This window comes from Amphiura filiformis, chromosome 7 (genome assembly GCF_039555335.1).
Source record: "Amphiura filiformis chromosome 7, Afil_fr2py, whole genome shotgun sequence".
NCBI lineage: Eukaryota > Metazoa > Echinodermata > Ophiuroidea > Amphilepidida > Amphiuridae > Amphiura > Amphiura filiformis.
The window spans coordinates 10,953,894-10,978,808 of NC_092634.1; the positions used below are offsets into that span (position 1 = coordinate 10,953,894).

At 36.0% G+C, this 24,915-nt stretch overlaps 1 protein-coding gene across 1 annotated transcript; it reads left to right on the plus strand.

The window, feature by feature from the left end:
- Positions 1-722: 722 nt before the first annotated feature.
- On the plus strand, positions 723-1,649 carry LOC140157627 (phospholipase A and acyltransferase 2-like). Its single transcript, XM_072180866.1, has 2 exons — positions 723-738; positions 1,144-1,649. The coding sequence occupies exons 1-2, from the start codon at positions 723-725 to the stop codon at positions 1,647-1,649; spliced, it is 522 nt and encodes a 173-aa protein (XP_072036967.1).
- The last annotated feature ends 23,266 nt before the right edge of the window (positions 1,650-24,915 follow it).

A 24,915-nucleotide genomic window follows, 5' to 3' on the forward strand; every position in this document is an offset into this window, starting at 1 on the left:
TTCTATAATAATTATTATAAGGCCTACATTTATTTGTCATTCCTTTCTTTTCCTTTCTCTGTACTTATTCTTTCCTTGCTAAAGTATCACTCCCTCTTCTTATCTCCCTCCCCTTCGTACTTTTTGTCCCTCTTTCTCTCTTCCTCCAGCCCCCTCTCATTCTTCATGTCCCCTCTTCCACCTCATAAGAGACTGATAAACTACCTGATATCAGTAGTATAAGAGACTGATAAACTACTTGATATCAGCAGTAGATAAGAGACTGATAAAGATTATGATATATACGCGAAGCTATAAGCAACACTTGTACGAGACAGATTAGTAAATGATTGACATGATCGACTGTGACGCTTCAAAAAAGGTTGACATTTTAACAAAATGACCGTTTTCGTTTAAACTTCATAGAGAATTGCGCGGAAAACTCATTTTGAGGAGCAAATGAAATTGCGCGGGAAAAGGAAAATTCCGCAATTCGCGCGATTTCGCGCCGCGACAATCGTTGGAACATGCCAATGACGCTTTCATAATCAAACAAAAGAGGCAAAAACGATTTATCTGGCCTATAAATTTATGCGCAACTGGACTCTGGAGATTTCTTTTTGATCTTTCTAAACAAACTATTTATGTTTTAGATAAAGTAAAAGTAGGCCTAGCATAGCAAATACCAGCTCGTTTCAAGCGTGGACTGTCATCCGGTTGCGTCAGACTACTGAATTCAAAACATGCCTCCTCACTTTGGTATAGTACATTAGCAAAGGTCTCTATATTTTTGACTTACAAAATGAAGTTATCTTTATTTTATAAAGCGATTTCAATTCAAATGATGACAATGACAATACTTTGTTCATATCCTGTACCAAAACTAATATAGCTGCTACCTGCTAATTCTTGAATTAAAAAACCCTAGATTTTATAGATTTAGACTATACAGAAAATGATACAAATTAAGGCATTCGCAAGATGTAAAGCATTGATGCATAGCCTGATGTGCATGTCATCAACGTGACGGCCAGTTGGGGTGCAAGTGTTGGCTGACTGCTTGGAAAATCAATTCGTCCTTTTAAATATTATATTATAAATGACAAATGTCGACAGATTCCTTAACATTTTGGTGTAATTTTTTTCTGTTCGTTCCTTAACCAGGTTTAAAAACAGAATGGGCGCACCCTGATAGGGTAAGACCAATAGCCGGCGACAAATTAGAGTTCAAGAGAAGCGTTTATAATCACCTTGGAATTGCTGATGGTAAAGGAGGCATCTATCACTTCAGTCCAGGAAAGGGCAGTGGAAAGGGATCCGAAGTTGCTTTGAAGTCTGACAAGTCTCGTATATATTGGCGACATGACAAACTAACAGATGTTGCCGATGGCGATCTTATGCGAATAAATAACTCTTTAGACCACAGAAATAGGCCATATGATATGGATGAAATTATTCGACGATGCGAGTCTTCCTTGGGATATTTTGGGAACACATATACTATTCACAGCAATAATTGCGAGCATAAAACCAACGAAATGAGGTACGGCTTATCGACAAGTCAACAAGTGGAAACAGTGGGAAAAAGTGCACTCATCGCTGGAGGAATTTTGGTGGGTGGGGCCATTGCGATAGCAGGCATGATTGATGCCTTTGCAGATGAAGAATGAAGATGAAGAAACCCGTTATCATGATTATCGTCGACATGGTCGAGAACCTGCACGCCGTTAACGGGGCACATTCCCAGCAAACACAAAAACGTTTTTAAAACGTTTTAAATAAGTTATATTTTGGGTTTTGGTTTAGGTAAAAACGTTTTAATAACATTAAAATTAAAGGTCACGAAATCGTTTTAAAACGTTTTGTATGAAAACACACTACAACAATATTTTTAAAATGTTCTCGAAATGTCATTATAAACTATTTTTGCAAACATTTTTGGCCAAATATTTTGTCAACACTTAAATAACATTATGTTAAAATGTTTGCACCCAGCAAAAACAGAAATATTCTTAAATTTTTTTTTTTACAAAACTGTTTTAATAACATTTAAATGTCGGGTTATATAAAGGTCTTGAAAACATTTTAAAAACGTTATTGTAAATATTTTGGGCAAACATTTATTGCAAAATATTTTTCAACCCCAAAATAACATTCTGTTTAGAATGATTTGTACCAAGTTTTCAAAAATGTATTTGGAATGTTATTAAAACGAATTTATACCCTTTATATAACCCGACATTTAAATGTTTTCTGTAAAACATTTGTGTTTGCTGTGCAGTAAATTACCAGCAAATGATATTTAATGTTATGAAAACGTTTTATACCATTAATGTACCCTTTATATAACCCGACATTTAAACGTTTTCTGACAACCTTTTATAACCTTTTGCGAATGATGTCGAAAACGTTTTGTGTTTGCTGGGTTACAACTGTCAATTAATTAAATTCTTCTGTAATAGCTACCGGTATGGTAACTTGATGATCCTCTGTTGATTTCAATGAAAATCGGCACATAAGGCTGAGTAAAAAAACCACATGTTTCTCGTCCGCGCCCTCCTCCTTTTTTGAAGATTTTTCAAATTTCTTTTTATTTTGTAAACTTTCAGTTATAACTTGTTGAAAAAGATGTTTCTGAAGTTGAAACTTTTTTTACAGCTTTGTAAATGCATAATACATCATTTAAGAAGAGTTTTGTGACCACTAGAGGGGTCTGCCTCTCAAAACAATAAAACAAAAAGGGCCTCCTCCTTTTTCTCAGATATCAATCTGTATGTCGAATGCCCAAAATATGATGCCAAATAGAGGTATTTAGCATCGTTTTCCAATAAAGAATAGAAAATAAAAAGCCCCTCATCCTCCTAATTTTTAAAAACCCGGACGAGAATCATATTTTTATTTTTACCATTGTTTACTTGGCCTAAATTATAGACATTTATTTCTGATGCTCAAATCGGCTGTATTTCAACAAAATCACATTAATAATAATGTGGTATCGTGACTTTTTTTATCAGATTTCTTGTTTCATTCTTTGACAAGTTTTACAAAAGAGAAATTAGGTTCGAAATTAGTATGATTCTCGACATAATACAATTTTTTTTCTGAATTGAACCACTAACGACATTTTGCGAAATGAATCCTTTATAAGGATAAGGATATGATGTTAATTTTATTTAGACCTTTCCTTCCAGTTGGCTTTTTCTTACATGAAATGGACGTGGTCAATTTTCCCAAAATGTACAATTATGGATACTAATTGGTATTTGGAAAAGGATCGTTCACTCCTGATGGCACTATCATCATTATTTGGAAGAAATATTAAAATAAACCGTTACTTGTCGACGGTGGTGTCATACTTGTAATTGTGTAAAAAAGGTTCTTTGATCAAAAGATGCAATTAAAAAGTATAAGAAGCGCATCTTAATAATCAAGGTGAATAAAGAATGTTATTTACATGTTATAACAGATAATGGTACCTATTAAAAGAAAATAATAATCTTCGACATGTTCAGAAGAGGGTTGGTTCTGATACCCATCTAAAGATATCATTACATTTGTCAGATTCACTTTTGTAACATCATGAATTATTATTATTTTTGGGTCGCCACCCAAAACTATCTTTGAACTGACAAGTCGGTTTTCCAGTTCCAGGTTCGCCACCCAGAACTTATCTGGAACTACAAATTCGACGTTTCAGTTCCAGGGTCGCCAGCCAAAAACGAACATGGAACTCTAGCTACAAAGTCGGTTTTCCAGTTCCAGGGGCGTCTCACAAACTAATATGGATAATAAGTCGACTTTCCTGTTCCGTGGTCACCAACGAGCCTGGAACTACAAAGTCGGTTTCCCAGTTACAGCATCTTCACCCAGAACTAATTTTCAATGTTACAAAGTAGGCTTTCCAGTTTCAAGGTCACCAGGGCGCACACCACTAAATAATCTTCCCATTGAAACACGTGTAAAAACACCGATTTTCTTTGCTCATTTTGAGGCCTTTTGGGCTCGTTTAAAAAAAAATTATGATGACCAGTCGATTGCAAATCGATGAAAGTTTAACATATGTTTCAATGTATGGGGTCCTTCCACCTCGTTTTCCCGCTACGAGGCCGCGAACAGCGCCCTCACTGTTTTTGACATGCTCTCAAGACTGCAAACCCGATTCTGCCATTTTTTAATTCGCGGACCTATTTTCTCAATAATTATAAAAATGCGACTTTTTTGGCGACTCAAATTTAGGTATAGGCTTTACACTTTTATTTAAGCTATAATTCGCCACTCTTTTTTATTTATAAGTCTAAAGACCAGCCCAAAATACCTCAAAAAGTTTCTGTTTTTTACCGGAACTCATTAGGGTTACACAAATGGCGCATTGATTTAGTGGTGTGCCCCCTTCAAGGAATTATGATGTTCATAAAATCGAATTTTGTTATACTTTTCTTGAAATATAAAATGTTTTGAGTAAAACACTCAAGGTTTGAGTGCTCTGTGACATCCACATCAAGAGAAATGTCCCATCAAAGATACATGGTGCATTCCACAAATGTGCACATTTTCAACTCGGTGGCCGCCGTGCTTGTAAAAAAAAAATTGCATTAAATACCAATTCTCAACATATAGTTTTTGACCGTTTATCTGCTAAAAACCGCTTTAAAATGAAAAGAAATTAGGTTTCATAATGGCAAAGGTCTATATGTTAATGATTTTACAACAATCACCCCCCCCCTTATAAAATAATTAAGATTTGAGAGGTTTAAAGACTTGTGCCGATTTGTCACCTTAAGACAATTTTGCTTCAAATCTGAAAAATCTTAGTTTTCTCACAATTTTTGACAGTTCTTTAACTTTGAAGGCCTCTGAGAGAATAAACTTAGCGCGACTTGCATCTAAAACGCATTAAATATATTCACTAACATAAAAACTATGTATTTAAATCAAAAAACCGCAATTTAATCGAAAGCCAACATCAATTTTGGCTGAATCTCTCAAGAGCACGATTTTACGCCTAGGCCCTTCGAAGGGCGCACACCACTAAATAATCTTCCCATAGAAACACGTGTAAAAACACCGATTTTCTTTGCTCATTTTGAGGCCGTTTGGGCTCGTTGAAAAAAAATTATGATGACCAGTCGATTGCAAATCGATGAAAGTTTTGACATGCTCTCAAGACTGCAAACCCGATTCTGCCATTTTTAATTCGCGGACCTATTTTCTCAATAATTATAAAATGCGACTTTTTTGGCGACTCAAATTTAGGTATAGGCTTTACACTTTTATTTAAGCTATAATTCGCCACTCTTTTTTTATTTATAAGTCTAAAGACCAGCCCAAAATACCTCAAAAAGTTTCTGTTTTTACCGGAACTCATTAGGGTTACACAAATGGCGCATTGATTTAGTGGTGTGCCCCTTCAAGGAATTATGATGTTCATAAAATCGAATTTTGTTATACTTTTCTTGAAATATAAAATGTTTTGAGTAAAACACTCAAGGTTTGAGTGCTCTGTGACATCCACATCAAGAGAAATGTCCCATCAAAGATACATGGTGCATTCCACAAATGTGCACATTTTCAACATTTTGACCATTTGTGCTTATTTCCTAGAATTGCATTAAATACCAATTCTCAACATATAGTTTTGACCGTTTATCTGCTAAAACCGCTTTAAAATGAAAAGAAATTAGGTTTCATAATGGCAAAGGTCTATATGTTAATGATTTTACAACAATCACCCCCCCCCTTATAAAATAATTAAGATTTGAGAGGTTTAAAGACTTGTGCCGATTTGTCACCTTAAGACAATTTTGCTTCAAATCTGAAAAATCTTAGTTTTCTCACAATTTTTGACAGTTCTTTAACTTTGAAGGCCTCTGAGAGAATAAACTTAGCGCGACTTGCATCTAAAACGCATTAAATATATTCACTAACATAAAAACTATGTATTTAAATCAAAAAACCGCAATTTAATCGAAAGCCAACATCAATTTTGGCTGAATCTCTCAAGAGCACGATTTTACGCCTAGGCCCTTCGAAGGGCGCACACCACTAAATAATCTTCCCATAGAAACACGTGTAAAAACACCGATTTTCTTTGCTCATTTTGAGGCCTTTTGGGCTCGTTTAAAAAAAATTATGATGACCAGTCGATTGCAAATCGATGAAAGTTTTGACATGCTCTCAAGACTGCAAACCCGATTCTGCCATTTTTAATTCGCGGACCTATTTTCTCAATAATTATAAAATGCGACTTTTTGGCGACTCAAATTTAGGTATAGGCTTTACACTTTTATTTAAGCTATAATTCGCCACTCTTTTTATTTATAAGTCTAAAGACCAGCCCAAAATACCTCAAAAAGTTTCTGTTTTTTACCGGAACTCATTAGGGTTACACAAATGGCGCATTGATTTAGTGGTGTGCCCCCACCACCCAGAACTAATTTTGAACAACAACTCAGGCCCTGTCACCAACCAAATCGAACTTCGAACCATACAAAGTCGGTTTTCCAGTTTCAGGGTCGCCAACCATAATTAATTTTGAACTATAAGTCGACTTTCCAGTGCAAGGACGCCAACCATGCAAAACAAACCTCCAGCTCCAGACTCCAGAATCGCCTCTACTCATAACTAATTTGAAACTTCAAAAAGTGTTCTTTCCATGAAAAGCACAATAAAAACATATATTAGAAACTGTCCCTTCGAGCACTTCAATAATGACCCTCGCATGATCTAAACTCGTAATGTTCCTTGAATTCCTCCAACATCCATATATATAGCCTCATATTTAATATATAATTTTGTAGGCTTACTGGATTAAATATAACACGGTATGCGATGGTATTAGGTTATTTTAATATTCTCATTAGGTTACTTATAACAGAAATGTTTAAATTGATATATTTGTGATATTTTGATCATAATGATTGTCCCTTTATGGAACGCCATTTAACATTTTAACAAGGACTTTTCCCCCGTCACTTGAGCCATAGCAGATGCAGATACGTTCGGTTCAATAGTTACTGTACAGTATTATAACATTCATTGCATTTCATAAATCTGGTAAATACTCAGCAATAATGTTGCTTATTCATTATAGGGGAACTTAAACGTGCCGGGGTTATTATTTGACGTAGCCGGGAATTCCCATTCATTATAATCGGTACATCAATAACATCACAACCAGGGTTCGCAGGTTTTTGCCGCAGGTGAAAAAAACCGCGGTTTTGAGTGTAACAAGGCCAGATTTTGTAATTATAAGTAACATATGTGACTCCTCGGCACAACTGAGCCCTGAAGTCGCCAATCATCATTTTTGAGATATTCAACCAAAATATTCTGCTTAAAATTAGCTTTAAAATGATGTATATCATGTCTATAGTAGGCCTACTTGACATTTAAGTAGTGAAAAATCAATAAAACAGTCAATAAATCCTTTGTTTCCTATTGTTTATTCTTAAGTTCGATGGAGCATATCTCAATAGTGGCACTAGCGACATCCGGGCTCAGTTGTGCCGAGGGGTCACATATTAACTCTCTCCACGCTGGTGTCGACTGCAGACGACAAGTTAAAAAAAAAATCAAAATTCAACAAATTTCAGAATTGTAAATTTTCATGACCATATTTGGAATCAGCTTGAAAAATGCATTAAAATGAGTACAAACAAGCCTAATATTGGTTCAGTGGTTCTTAAGATAGCTCTTAATATTTTGACAAAATATCGTGAAACTTTGGACTTTTTATGTTGAGGCCTATGGCTAGCACGCATATTATTAAGAAGTTAAAGGCATGCGTGTTCATTGCTCAACTGCATTTATCCGAAATGTGGCATATAATATCAAATTCAAAACATTGCCTCATTTCAAATGTTTAGTTTTAGTTTTGGTTTTGGTTTTGGTCACGTGGTTTCCTATTGTCCTGCCTAACCACTTGAATCACAAGATATCGAACTCATTGTTTCTACCTTTTGTTAAAAACTAAACATTTGTGACAGGTAGTTTCGGTTTTGGTTTCAGTTTCTTATAAGTGGTGTGACGAAAAAAAGTACAGGGTTTGAAGCTACCTGATCTAAGTATACAAAAGAAATGTTTAAATTTCGCAGTGCAATATTCACGAGCAGAGAAGTCGAACAAAGCAGTCTACATTTGAAAGCATTGATTTAGTTTGAAAGCATTGACTTGAGACTACGAAATAGCCTTAGCTTATTTCACTGTGAAAATATATAGACCATCTAAATATTTCCACAGACATTACAATAGACACTTGACAGATTATACACTTAAGTGATATAATAGACACTTCAGTGATATAAACACTATTATACACAACTCTATTTATGTGCATGTCGCATGACTGAAGATCAATATCATAGAAAGCTGGTTTAAATTGACTTTTATTCATTTTATTTATTGGAGAAGAGAGAGAGAAGAGATCGTCAGGGAAAGGGGTGTGTGTGTGGGGGGGGGTAAGGGTAAGGGAGAAAGAGAAACAGAGAGGAGAGAGCATTGGAAGTGGGAAGGGAAGGAGGGGGAGAGGGGAGCTCAAGAGTGGAGTGGAATAATAGGGAAGAGTCGATATCGAGTGTGGGAGGGAGGAGGTTATATATATCGGAGGAACATAGGTAAGAGGTATAGGTTGTGCTTTCCGGGGAATAAACTAATTCATAATCAAATCATCTACATCATCATGCATCGTTTACATTTCAGACAAATAAACAAAACACCACCACCCTCACACCCCCTCAATATATGCACATGATTTCTACATGTAAGCCTCGTAGAACTCGGGTGTAATTATAAGGTGTCATGAAAGTGTGCCACCTACGGAAGAGAGCAACTGTCGCCCACGTTGATAGATATCCGATAATGACAATGTTAGCACAATAGGCTATTATATACGTATGGTTATAGGCCATTATACTTTTGGTTATATATAGGCATACCAGCGCACTGAATGGTCTATTGTTCTATTGTGTCCGATTTGAGCGCCGACATATTGGAAAATGTTGCCAATCAATATTCATGAGAGTGAACATTCAACGTCCAATTTTCGAAATTGGGTGACTTGTGCTTGGCAGGTGTAAAATACATCTGACTGGGCGTTTTAAATACGTAACGCATAAAGGCATTGACATCATCGAATGGCTGCCTATAGTGCTGTTAGTGTTAGGCCTATGTGGGGGGGCTGTGTTTAGTTTCTATAATAATTATTATAAGGCCTACATTTATTTGTCATTCCTTTCTTTTCCTTTCTCTGTACTTATTCTTTCCTTGCTAAAGTATCACTCCCTCTTCTTATCTCCCTCCCCTTCGTACTTTTTGTCCCTCTTTCTCTCTTCCTCCAGCCCCCTCTCATTCTTCATGTCCCCTCTTCCACCTCTTCCTCGCTAATCCCCTCCCAAGACCTCTCACAAAAGAGCTGTCCCCCTTCAGTACGCCACTGTTTATGACATTCTCCTTCTTAAAATAAAATAAAGTGTAAATTTGTGAAACAACTTTTATATAGGCCTATACCGGTATACTTATTATATGTTACATGTATACGTATAGCTATTACCATTATACAGTACTAGACATGCAGACATGGCAGCCTTGATGTGTAATCATTCAGCAAGCGCATTCAATTTATTTAAATGAAGCACCTACAGTCAGTGGGGTGACAACGAACTGCATCAGCGGCTAATGTGTGCCTTTTGTGCTTACGGCTACTCAAGTAAGCGCTTTCACGCGAATTTCGTTTGATCACTTTTCGAAATTGGGTGACTTGTGCTTGGCAGGTGTAAAATACATCTGACTGGGCGTTTTAAATACGTAACGCATAAAGGCATTGACATCATCGAATGGCTGCCTATAGTGCTGTTAGTGTTAGGCCTATGTGGGGGGGCTGTGTTTAGTTTCTATAATAATTATTATAAGGCCTACATTTATTTGTCATTCCTTTCTTTTCCTTTCTCTGTACTTATTCTTTCCTTGCTAAAGTATCACTCCCTCTTCTTATCTCCCTCCCTTCGTACTTTTTGTCCCTCTTTCTCTCTTCCTCCAGCCCCCTCTCATTCTTCATGTCCCCTCTTCCACCTCTTCCTCGCTAATCCCCTCCCAAGACCTCTCACAAAAGAGCTGTCCCCCTTCAGTACGCCACTGTTTATGACATTCTCCTTCTTAAAATAAAATAAAGTGTAAATTTGTGAAACAACTTTATATAGGCCTATACCGGTATACTTATTATATGTTACATGTATACGTATAGCTATTACCATTATACAGTACTAGACATGCAGACATGGCAGCCTTGATGTGTAATCATTCAGCAAGCGCATTCAATTTATTTAAATGAAGCACCTACAGTCAGTGGGGTGACAACGAACTGCATCAGCGGCTAATGTGTGCCTTTTGTGCTTACGGCTACTCAAGTAAGCGCTTTCACGCGAATTTCGTTTGATCACTTATTGACAGTAGCCTGCTAGGTAGAGCGTTAATACACTGTTGGGTCAGCTTACCGATTTAATGGCGGAAGCCCTTTGTCCCAAACAAAAGGTACCTTTCTATGAATAGCTTGTCAGATTTAAAATCGGCACAAGTGAACAATGCGTTACATAATCTATTGCCTCTCCATCTTTAATAGCTCCATGATATATACCCTCTTCTGTCCTCCCAGCACAATAGTGTTATTATTAAGTTATGATTGCAGACCAGTTCATCTCCACTTTTTAATCCCTTGATTTTTGGTTTCTGAACAAAGAGAAACCGAAACTAATGATTTGAAATGAGGGATTGTCATTTGATAAACTTGGTGAGACAAAAAATATGTTGAATGATTCATTAAAAGTTTTGTGTTACTGTTTATGAGCTTTCTGTGTTACTTTTTAATATTTGAGTGACTATATGTGAGTTTTTGCCAGTGTTTGCCATTTGTGCCGGTTTAAAGCGGGCAAAAACTGACAAAAAGAGGTTTTTGCCGGCAAAAACAGAACCCTGGTCACAACACTTCATCATCGGCTATTTATAGCTACAATTTTCATTGCGTAACTCAATATTCATTACTCAAAACTTGACCTGGTTAATAAAGAACTGTGTATTGACGGGTGAGTAGGCCTACGTCTGCGCATGGTAGGTATTATAGAAGGAGGGTCCACAGAAAAATCCTAATCCACTCAATAGGGTTAAGCCGATTACGCTATTCAACGCGAGTCATCACTTGAATGGATTTAATCAGTGCAGTCCCTCAAACACGGCCTTTGATGTTGATCGTTATGCGACATTATCGATCATCTATTTTAAAATTTAATTTAAACAGACCCCCCCCCCCAGGTGACCCGTACCGGAAAATGATGGTATTAGTGCCCTTTTGCATCGGTCACATGATCTTCGATTGCGTCATTGTGTTTCCGAGTTCAAGTTGATTTACTAGCGAAAACCTGATCGAATTCCCTCATTTCCTTCCAAAGTTACGGTGAATTCATGTATTTTTCTGATCATTATTAGTAATACTGCCGGGTGTCTGCGGGACTTTTAAACCAGTGGAAATGATTTGGAAAGGTTTTCCAAGACTGGCAATATTGTTTCTATGATCCGCCAAGCTTGGCCATAAGAAATATTGGCGTTATAAAATTACCGGAAGTAAATTGTTTTCCTTTGTTTATGGTCACGGCCACAATGCTTTGTGGGTAAAATGACGTCATTCTGCTTAGAAGTCGCGATAACGGTGGTTCATAACCGGCCAAGCTCAATAGATAAGAAGCTTAGCAAATCGATAGTGCACCATTCATACCTGATTGCTCAGTATCGACTACCATGGTCTACGTGACTAGCCGGGGAATTCCTGTGCTGTGAATACATCTGCATCACCAATAGAGCATCACATTCAGAACAGCTGTTGCTGTATAATGTGTAGCCTATCTAACATTGAACATAGATTTTTTTAAACGCATCGATTTTAAGGGATCTGGAATGAGCGTTTTGAGCGTTTCGACAGTATTTTTTGTGGGACATGAGAGCACATCAGACATATCGAATTGCATTCTGAATACGAAGAATGTCTTTCTGATATCAAATAATTTTAATTTTTGAAATTCACGATATAATACAAATTTTATGACATTTTTGATATATAACAGTTCTCGAAGTACATTTTATAAATCTAATGATATATTCTTAAAGTGTATGTAGCGTGGAGGAAAAGCCGACGATCAATTGAAAATTTTGACCTTTCATATTGAAGATATGGATTTTTTTCCCAAAAGACCTAATTTTTTGGGTGTTTTTGGGGTAAAAAGTCCATATCTTCAATACGAAAAGTCAAAATTTTCAATTGATCGTCGGCTTTTCATCCCACCTACGTACACTTTAAGTACAAATCATCAGATTTATAAAGTTTTCTTCAAGTACTGTTAAATATCATAAATATCAATTTTTAATCATTTGCCATAAAATGTGTATTACATTGCGAATTTCAAAAAATCAAAATTATTTGATATCAGAAGGACATTCTTCGTATTCAGAATGTAGTTCGATATGTCTGATGTGCTCTAATGTCCCACAATAAATACTGTCCAAACGTTCATATCCCATCCCTTAAGTATTTAAAAATAGTTAAAATCGATGCATTTAAAACCTATGCAAAGCAAACTCGATCGTATAGCATATGAACAAAAACATACTAATAAATACCAATGGTAAGTTCTTTCTTTATCAATTATATCTTATCATTACATGATTGAAAATGCAAGTATTATCTAAAATCCGGGGTCTAAAACAGTATAGTATAGTAGCTCGCTCATATCGTTATGAATTCGGCAGAGTGACGAATCGAGAATTTTGAGCAAATTGAGTTTTTGTATGCTTATGATTATGTTTCAGGTTATCTTTTATTTCCACAAAAAATTAATACTCACCGACGAAGTTATTGAAATTTTGATTTGGACGAAACGCGCCTATTTAGTTTAGTTTAATCAAAATGCGGTGTGTGGTGCAAAAGGGCAACCCGAACAGGCACGCAGGCTCACTATGGAGTCCCTTTTAGGGACGCACCATTAGATATCAAGGGGGGCTGGGTAGTTGGGGTCATGACAAAAAAAAAAATTTTAGCACCTCGGTGAAGCAAATTTTTTATTTTTTTAGCCCCTGGATGAAGCAAAAAAATTTTTTTCAACACCTCGGAGAGACAAATTTTTTTTTTTTGCAATCGTAAAGTCCTATAATTTTCAACAATTTGTTTGTCGAGTTGTAAAATTTTGTCCATATTTGTAATCATTTTTACGTTTTGTAGCACCTAAATTTTCGAGTGCCACAAAAAAATCATTATTTTTATGTGGAAAATTTTTCTTGAAGTATAATGAACCTCTTTTGGTGCGAAAATGTTTCGCATATTGAAGCTAAACTGGTTAAATCGGTACAATGTGGAATAAATGCGCGCGAAGCGCGCAAAAATTGTGGTTTTTTTAAGGTTAATTCCTTCCGAAACCCACATACAGGCGTCAAAATTAGGGATGATTGTATGGACCACCCCCTCGCAAATATTGGGGGGATTTATCCCCCCGGGATCTACGCCTATGCTCTCAATCAGTCATGTGGCCCCGGCATGTGGCACAGATTTCTATAATAATTTTGACATTGGGATGGAATTTAGTGAAAATCTGTGAAGTAGAGTGAATCAAGTGTTTTCACTCACAGACCCGGCTCGCATAATAACTTTTCACAAACAAATGCGCACAAAATACGTACCAGTTCGAAGCTAAAATAAATATTCTTGATGAAAAAGGAGCAAATTCGCGCGAAGCGCGAAAAATTTTGCAATGTAAAAGCTATATGAGGTTAATTTTTCTTCACTAACTGTGACAAATTTTTTTCACCCTTGACATCAAATCTTTTTTTTTCTGGTTCGAGGTGGAGCAACTTTCTCTTTTTTTTTAGTCTGAGGTGGAGCAAATATTTTTTTTTTTGCTCAGATGGCGCGACAAAAATATTTTTTCCAAAACTACCCAGCCCCCCCCCTTGGTATCTAATGGTGCGTCCCTTATAGGCCTACACATACCAAATAAAAGAACTAAAATTACACAGTACATAATTATAAACACATTTAAAAACACTATACACTATACTGCGCCAATAAAGTTTGTCACTTTTAAGGTTACACGAAGAAACGTATAAAAACGTATAAAAGACGTATAAAGTTGTTCTCTAAAACCGCGTTTTCTCAGCAATCAAATATCGCAGTGAGTCAAATGTTGGTGCATGGATGTATCTTAACATTATTTTTGTGTGTTTATACAAATTTTAGAATCCGTTTGAAAATCCTTCGTTTAAATCATTTTTACGCACCATGTTCACAAGAACAAAAACACGTTCCATGCAGTTTTTTTCAAATATTCGCTCCGTATAAAAACACGCCGAGTGATTGTTTTCTCCTTTTTTGTATTGTACTACAAATCGACCAAAGAAATAATGTTGCCATGGGGAAGAACCAAATACAGTACCGATTAAATTTTATTAGCCCGTTTTTGGGAACAATTTTCGAGAATCTTGTACCACAAAACACTGTTATGTTACATTATCGATATCTGGATTGTGGAACGTTAATTTTGATTTCTAACTGCCTACATTATTTCTCAAAAGTATGTCGATTCCTTTACCATTTGAATTTCACTCCAAATTTAAGCTTGGTACGTGTTCGAGTCCCTATGTGGTCCATTCTATCTATTTTATTTTATTTTTCTCTCACTTTTTTCTTTTTTCTTGTTCGTTTCTTTCTTTCTGACTGCAGCGATTGATTGTTTTTGCCCGTTTTTTTTTTTTTCATTATATAGCCTAATTCAGGAATTTTTAGGCTATACTAATCTAATAGGCGCGGCCTATGAATATATTTTTACAAATTAGATTAACAAAATATTGGTTGTTGGTTTTCTTACTGTTGTTGTAGTTATTGTTGTAGGCCTATATATTGCATAATCAGGGTATAAATAGGCATACTAGGCCTATTATAGCCTATGAAGTATTGATTTATTTCACGACAGATATCATCCAGGATAATTTTAAAAATTGAAAATTTAGAAAATCCAAAGGAAATTTGCCGTAAACGGCTGCCCACAATCCCCCCCCCCCCCCCCTAATCAGCCCATATGGTCCTATCATGGTCGCCCCTTCCCTATCCCTGCAACATATAGGATGACTCACGAGCCGCGGTTTGTCCGTGGCCCTAGTTCAGATTGATACACTATTAGAGTCACGCGGTAGCCGTGACCAGCAAGTTTTTTAAAAAAGACTGATAAAGAAGACTAATAACAGATGCTCCCGCGAGACTATATTTACAGCTAACATTAAAACACTTGACTTCTATTGTTCGATGTTATTTTTCGCTGGGTACAAAGTGTATCTAAAACCATGCTAAATGTTATTTACAGTCCCAGGTGTAATATCTTGACAACTCATTAATTCAAAAAGGGCCACCAATCCTACAGTCAATCATTGTTCGTAATAAACAAATATTTTTGCTTCCATTTCACGCGGTATTTCATAGCGAAAATTAGTTGCAAATCATACTGATCCAGAATTTTAGACACTGCTACAGGTCTACCTGGTTATCACCTTCACACTACTTTTTCAGATTCACTTCCAATTATACCCTAGCAATTTCTGAAATACCGTACATACAAATTCCGAACCCCATTCGCCAAAAAATCAAGTTTTTCACAATTCTTTTGTTCTTTTCGGACGACACATCAATTCATATAATAAATATTGTACATCGACACGCTATTTCGCAGCCGAGTCTCGTGGTGTAATGGTTAAGGCATTGAACTCCTAATCCGGGGACTTGAGTTCGAAATCCGATGACCAACTTATTTTTTCAATATTTTATTAAACAATAATTTTATTGTCATTAATCAAGGAAAACACAATTTTAATCATCCAGTGCTATTATGATATTATTTTTTTTTTATCAAAGCAAGATGTTACCAATATTTTTCTCATTTTTAGTTCTGTCCTACCACGGGGCGATTCGCATGATAATAGGACAATAAAACATGTGATATGTATGAATGATTGTTGAATCGATCTAGAGACCTGTCCCTTTGTCATCTTCAGCTATCGTAGAACTGTATTCCAACATGACTGTCATTTCAATTGTTATACCGTTCCGGTTGGTTTACTGCATACACTCTATAGAGGGTATTCATTACTACGTCATTGATGTGATTGCTCATGCATAAAATTCCTCCACATAGGTTGTTTAGCTTAATCGGGAGAGTGACCTCTTGAAATGATGATCACAGTTATCTTTGAGTTATTACAGTGAGGCCCACGTACAATGTTCAACACAAAGTGAACAATGCTATAACTTGGAGGACAAACAAACCAACACCGCCAAATTCGACTGACATGTGTACAACGTGGGAAGCTATGGGGAAATTGAACACTTGTTGTCTGATCATGCATGTGTTTATGGTTCGGGTAGCGGTTACTTAGCAACTCTCGTTCCGCTTGGGTTTATTGCATACACTCTATAGGTGTGAAAAATTATTATAGTATGAAAGACAGCAGGGACAAAAACGTATACAAAAAGATACAACCAAATATAGAAGGCCACTAAAGTCATAGTTACGTAAAGGCAAATAAGCAAAGCGGCAAAAATACCCAAATGCCTATTAAAAGGAGGGACTGTCCCCACCACAGACACACGGAACCCCCGATAGAGAAAGAATGAGGGAAATTAAAACTACAAACCGCGAAAGACCGCCAACAACCGCCGCTTAATAGGAAATCAACTAGATTGCCCCGCAGGGCTACAAAGAACTATCAACCGCGAAATTTGGATATCCAACTAGATTGCCCCGCAGGGCTACAAAACCACAATCATGGTTGACATGAAGAATGAGGGAAATTAAAACTATAAACCGCGAAAGACCGCCAACAACCGTCGCTTAATAGGGAAATCCAACTAGATTGCCCCGCAGGGCTACAAAGAACTATCAACCGCGAAATTTGGATATCCAACTAGATTGCCCCGCAGGGCTACAAAAACTACAATCATTAAAACATAATTATCTTGCTAAGTCGTGGCACTTAGACGCTTCCGTAGTATAAGCCTTGCTACATAATCATACACGCATTTCTCAGCTTCAATTTGAAGTAAATCGCACTGACTCTGTGTCTCGCTGGCATCGTCAACATTGGGTATGTGTTGTTCATATTTACATTTTCTTAGTTGCCTTGAATAAAGTTTATTAAAATGTATATGTATCCCTATTAACATTACAGTCACGCGGTAGCTGTGACCAGCAAGTTTTAAAAATAAACGGCTGATAAAGTTTTATTAAATTATTTACTGTCATAAATCAAGGATAACATATAATTTCAAACATCTGTTTCGTTTTATTCGTTTTATGGAGTAGGCCTACTTCGTAACCCGATGACTTTCAAAACTTAAAGCTGCTTGGCTACATTCATAAAAAGAAATAAAATCCACCAAAAAAACGTTGACAACGTAAAGAAAGCAGCAAGTTTAAAAAGCCCTCACCTCGGCTCACTTTTTGAAACTTGGTCCCATTTTGAATATCAACAGCAAATCGGTGTTTTTAACGTTTAAACAATAGCATCATTGCCATTAACATGCCTACTTATTATAAAACAAAACATATATAGGATATTGGCCATGAACAACATAATAACCTTTCTGATCGTTCCAGAACTTAATATCGCATCGGCACATTAAAGATACATAACACTTCTGGATTGTTTTAAGTTGATAATTAGGACAAAGTTTAAATCAGTATCTTTTACAAATGGGACCAAGTTTCAAAAAGTGAGCCGAGGTGGGGGCTTTTTTAAACTTGCTGCTTTCTTTACGTTGTCAACGTTTTTTTGGTGGATTAATATTGTACGCGTGAGTTCATTCTTTTCTGCATGGCTGTTTCCATTATTAACTTACGCCCCTCTGGAATCAAGCCTTGAAAATCAATTGTATTTAACCTTAAAACTGGACCTTCATCTATTCAATTACTTGAAACTTTACTTCTTGAGGTCACATCGGATTCAATGTGGTGTCATAATGTGCAGGGTTAGATAGTGCATCTATTAAAAAAACAAATTTACCTAATATTGTTCAGTTTTGAAATTGTGATTATTTTTCCAAGTGTAAGGATACTTGGCGCAGTATACATTAAAAATAAAATAAAATACTAAAATTGAGTTGCCAAATATAGTGGACATCTTTGGCAATTAGAAAATACTGTTGTGACATGATGCTTACATCAACGTCAAGGGAGCAGTCCTAGCTTTCAAATACCGTTTATTTCATTCATTTTGGTTTCGGCAATCCAGAGATCTGCTTCACTAAACACAAATGTATGAAAACCCTTTTGTGCCACTTTTTAGAAAATTGAATACAATGTTATCATGGTTATATCCAAATACCTGCATACCATGAATATACAGCACAGTTAATAAAAGAACATTCATGTGTAGGATTAGAAATGATTTTGTAACAATTGCTCAGTAAATTTCAAACGTATACGATATGCAATATTTCGTTGACATTATTCTAATTTTACAACAGAGTGTGCAATATTTGTTTGCCTTTTCACATGTCCTGAGTGACAAAGAGAACATTATTTAAATTACCATGATAAAATCATTGACATGTACATGTATTTAATTTTACAGCAGAATGTGAAATATATATTTATCTTTAATCTGTAATGGTCGGAACGGCCCTGCATCAGGGCATTCTCTGATCTGAATGATATCTGACCTGGGTATTGTTGATGTGCAATTCCTCGTATTCTATTTGCTTATCTCCTTATGGTCAGTGTTTTGTGGAAAAGAAAAAGGTTATGTGCCAAAGAGTGTCGTGCAAGCCGAAGGATGATGATGTGGTGGGGGAGGAATGTTTTTAAATGACGCGAAAGTGTTAAAAATATGCATTATTTCAGATATTTTTCATGACTACGCATTAGGGTGATTCACAAAAAATGAAATTGGTATTTTTCAATGGGACACCGCCTCATTTTGTTCATTTTGGTAATAAAATTATACCTGCAAAATATGAAAAAAATTCAAAAAGTTTAGGGGGTGCTACCGCACAGTGTCGACTTCCTATACGATAAATATAAATTTAATACTCCGTTGGTGAGCGACGGGCGACTGGTATTTCACCGAACGCAAGAAAAGGAGTTCTATCTGATTGGCTAGCAATCGATCGCTTAGGTCGCTTAGTAGTCAACTACAAACTCAAAACTGAGCAACGTATTCAATTCGATTGAAATCGATATTCTATTATTGACGTAGATAAAGAGAGTGATAGTGTGTCAATAATGTACATTGTATTGCAGCTGGATTTTACATGCATTCTTTTATATAAATTTTTTCTCAAAGAGTTGAATATGATCATAATTTTTACTCAGGATTTCAAATTTTTTACCCGCAAATTGCAGTTAAATATATCCACAGCAAAATACCGGTCCTCACTAATTAGTGTATTTAATTTCCAGTTAGTGTATTTAAGATAAAACCTGACAACAAATAAAATTTTCTTGCAATAGAAATATCATATGGGATACTGATATGGTAGGCCGCGACCGCCACAACGTGGAGCTGCTACGCGTAGCTGACTTTTTACTCCGTGGAGCCAAATTGACCAATCATGATCATGTTAGAGTTTTTCATTACTCGGAGGTAAAACTGACTAATTAAGGGCGTACTACACCCATGTATTGGTTTGATTGGTCTAAAAAATATTTTTCATTTATAGCTAGGCAATATATGCACGGATCATGTGAAATAAAGAAAAAAAATAAAATAATAATAAAAAAAGGTGCTTTTAAACCATTGTATAGTAAGTCATTTTAGCCCTATATATTTTTTGTTTACATGTATCCTGGTAACTCAGATGCGTGTTTCATAACAAACCATAAATTGTCCATAATTTATTCTTTTCAACATGTTCAAGTAGGGGCATGAATAGAATACATTAAATCCTTTGTTATACCATCTATAGAAATGTACTCACTGATTATAACACTGAATAAATTAAATAGGCCTAATCTCTTCCACAAAGACAATTTAATAGTACACCATGTATTTATCTTCTATAATGTGGTGTTAGGAAAAGAGATTAAAAAAGGCTATAAGGTCATCAAAGGTCAGGTTATAGGTCAATTGGTTCAGGTCAAATTCAGGCATCAACATGTGGAAGTCTGTGATATCATACATGTCATAATGAGGCATCAATTTTGATATTTTGTCTGTTACTGGATATATAATGGAAATATGTGAGGTGGATATACTAAAATACCTTGGGATGTAAATGGTGAGTACAATTTAGATTGCCTAGTTGAGATGAATTGGGCAAATAAATATAAAATAGTTACCAAAATCACAAAAATTAAGCTTACGGTAAACTACCTAATATGGTGGTATAGGTGACAAAAATACAATTTTTTCAACATTGCTGTAGTGTGGTTGTGGTAACCTGTTACCTATGGCTTAATTAAGTTTCAGTGAAATAGTGTCGCAAGTTCAAAATACAAAATATAGCTCAACATTGAAAATAGAAGCATTTTAACCGGTTCGTTTTTTGATAGTTGTGGAGCACCAAGTTCATGAAGTCATAAAAGAGATCAGGGACCGCTTATTCCCATTTTACATATCAACATTATTTCCCTAATGTGTTACCAACACATATCCAAAATTTTAACGAAATCCGTTGATAGTAAGCTTTCCAAAATGAAGTGAATTTAAAACATCAGTGATGTACCACCTTTTGGCTTATATCATTAGAAGCATGTACGCTTCATTGATACTGATGCCACCAATTGAACGAGAAGATTTGCCCCTTCATTTTGCATACCACTTTGTCCAATTTCTTTTCTCATTTCTTCACAAAATGCAAAAATGCAAAAAAAATGCATGGGTGTAGTACCCCCTTAAGTACGACTTACTCATTACGTGAAGCGAATTTATTCATTAAGAATTTGCCAGACGAGCGTCACGTAGTTGCAAGATATCCTCGGTCACGAAAGTTATGATTCAAAAAGTAGTTTATGAAAAGTACGAACTGACTTATTATTATTAAGATGGACATGCACTCATAAGAAACTCTTACAGTATTGTACATAACTATATAGCTAGGCAGAGTGGTTATGCACACAGTTCTGCGATCTGCAGTGTATCGCCGGGAGCTAATTTGTATAACTTGCGCGGTGTCCCTGCGGAATTCGACCTTCAGCAAACTGCAGACCAGTTCGGATTTACTACTAGTAGTAGGCCATACATACTGTAGTTACTGTCCGTTTTCCTACACACAATACTCAGTGCGCTCACCATTGACGCGTGACCTCTACAAATAGTGTATGTTAGAAGTATAGGCCATTGCCTAGTTGACGTCACTGTGTAAAAATAACCGGCCAATATTTAAAGTATTCTCTGAAATTCTAGAAAATATAGTTTTGTAACATGTCCTAAATTTTTAGCTAATTTAGGTGTTTGGAAATATTGGTACTTTTGTACCAAAAAATATGAAGAAATTATTTCTAAACCGTGTTAAGTCATTAAGCTTCTCATTTTCAAGAACGCTGGTTAACAATAAGCAGACTATTGTCTCATTTCGTAAACAAAAGCCCACAGTATTGTTACCTTGCGTTCGCTTTATATTCGTTCACCCAACTGAAACTATAATACCAGCTCATTGCTCATTGCACAGGTAAAACAGACACAAGTGCAGTGTGTATTTAACCAGAGAAGATCTGATGTAACATAGTTGAGCTGTTTTCATTGAGTGTTATCTTGGTTTAATAGCTTTTAATAGAGTTTAAGTCCTTCAAAGGTCGTGGTGAGTTCTACTGTAGACATGACTGCATCATGATTATTTTAAAGTCAACAACATTCAACAATATGATCACCGTGATAGTATGAGAGTATCAGTACCGTGGGTGTCAGTGATCCTGGCCTGACACAGTAGAGAAAAAAACAAACAAACACGCCACACACATGACACATGCATGCAAGTTAACATTGACTATACACTAATCAAACAATGGTATTGATCCTGTACAACTGGTCGTGGTTTATTTACAATCGATTCATTTAAAATCCCCATAGTAAACATTAATTTTGGCAAGAGTTTTTCTCTCTGGAACGAGGATGCATCCACTGGCTCCGCGTAATGAAAAGATCTAACATGATTGGTCAATTTAGCTCCGCGAAGCGAAAAGTAAGCTACGCGTAGCAGCTCCACGTTGTGGCGGTTACGGCCAGCCATATATTGATCATGCGAAAATCGTAAAACATAGAATAGAAACAGTGTGGCAGGCTCTCAAAATCTCAAATTGTATGCTTAGCCTGAGTCGCACGGCCTATCTCGAACAAAATCACCATGCGTAGTTGTTGAAAAACGTGAGGATTCATCCTACTATCACGGCAATTTTTAACACGAAGATATAGGGATGATGACGGTGTGCGGCTTATTTCGTGTTTTTATAAGTCCATTAATTTTGTATTTTAAACAAAGATTATACGCACAACATTTTATCCAGTACATATCAGAAAACAATAATAAAATAAAATCCAAGCAAATTGTGGTTTTATTTCTAAGCTGTGCATACTTTTAAACAAAACAGTTGCGAAGTAAATCTAGCAAGACCGAAATTAGAAGCTTTTTGCAAAGTCAATCCAAATAATAGGCCGCCGCCGTAGCGGGCGCCAAAAATGAGAAAAAATGCATGTCACGATCACCAAAATGGTTATATCTGCAACTATGAGCCAACGCCGGTCGTATGCTTTTCTGTAATGATAGATATTAGCTAACTTGAGCTTGTATTAAATTTTCAGCGAAAATGATTGGTGGAATAATCGAGTCGTAGGTTGGAAAGTTGCTTTCAAAACGGCTTCCCCTCGCAATCGTGCGTGACCATTAGTGACCAGTGTCACCAGGAAAATTAACAACCGGCCTTGTCATGCTTGTCCATATAATCGATTAATAATTGTCAGGATCGTCCAGTTGACTACAGTGATATTTATTTATTCATACAAAATACTGCCCTGTCTTACAAAATATCGAAGTCAATATAAAACGTAATTTCAAGCCATTTGACTGAACTTACAAACAGTTTATAAAAGATTATTGTTGAACGAGACACTGAATTAGAAATAACATTGCAAAAGGTACGAGAATAAGTAAGCAGGTTATGATGGTCTAGTGGCTAAGGCCGTGCCTGAAATGCGGGAGCTTGGAAGTTCGAACCCTACCATAGCGGTTTTTTTTATTTTTATTTTTTTAAATAAATATTTATGATATTAGTAAACAACTTTCAGGAAGGGTTTCTGATCATTTGAAGCAAAAATAATGAGGTAAAATGAAAGAAAGCATTTTTTTTACCTTGACCGCTTATGGTGTTCTATTGAAGATAATTAAAGTTACTCTAGACAACGAAATGCTGATTCCAATTATGTGTATGTCTGGGTAGGGTGTAAGAACGGTGTAAAAATTACAAATAATATTATGCCAAAATATCAGGTTTGAAATTCGTAAATTATGGCTGACGCTATCTTATTTTTTAATATGTAGGCCTACGCATAAAGAAAAACATTGCAAACGTGTTGCATAGAAATATTTTCAGTTGATCATAATACTGATGGGCCTGCACACATACACCATAGGCCTAACAGAACAAGAGAGAAAAAATCGAAATGCTGTAGGATTCGAACCTTCAACCTCTCGCACTTCAAACCACGGCGTCAACCACTAGACCATCACAACCTGTTGTGCCATACTCGTATCGTTTGCAATCTAATTTCTCATTCAGGGACTCGAACAACAATAATATTTTTAAAACTGCTTTTAAGTTCAGTCAAATGAGGTGATATTACTTTTTATATTGACTTCAATATTTTTATAAGTCAATGCAGTATTTTGCTTGAATAAATAAATATCACTGGAGTCAACTTGACGATTCTGACGATTAATATTCGATATAATGACAAGGCCGGCTGCTATTTTGCTATTGACACTTGTCACTAACGGGACACGCACAATTGAGACACGGGCCGTTTTGAGAGTAACTTTCCAACCTACGACTCGATTATTCCACCAATCATTTTCGCTGAAAATTTAATACAAGCTCAAGTTAGTTTATATCTATCATTACAGAAAAGCATACGACCGGCGTTTGCTCATAGTTGTAGATATAACCATTTTGGTGATCGTGACATGCAATTTTTCTCATTTTCCCGGCCACTTTGGACATGTTCAAGCTTCCTTATTTTCAATATTATTCAACTTTTACTCGTTTTTTGTTCTTTGCACAAATGTTTGGTATCTTATCCGTGATCATGGTACGCAATTTAAGCAAAAAACGACCCGTGTCTCCCATTTCTGGAGCTAAGTTCGCTAAAACATGTTTGCCGGCCAAATTTTCAACATTTAGTTACGTAACCCGTGTTCACCAACCCGTAAAAAATTTCTATCGAACGAAAGAGGTCACGAAGTTGCCGTCGTACTGTCAAGGGAGCAGTCCTAGCTGTCAAATACCGTTTATTTCATTCATTTTGGTTTCGGCAATCCAGAGATCTGCTTCACTAAACACAAATGTATGAAAACCCTTTTGTGCCACTTTTTAGAAAATGTTATCATGGTTATATCCAAATACCTGCATATAGTACAGTTAATAAAAGAACATTCATTTGTACGATTAGAAATGATTTTGCAACAATTGCTCAGTAAAATTTCAAACGTATACGATATGCAATATTTCGTTGACATTATTTTAATTTTACAACAGAGTGTGCAATATTTGTTTGTCTTTTAACATGTCCTGAGTGACAAAGAGAACAGTATTTAAATTACCATGATAAAATCATTAACATGTACATGTATTTAATTTTACAGCAGAATGTGAAATATATATTTATCTTTAATCTGTTTCAAATGGCAAAAGAGAATCATTATACCTGTAT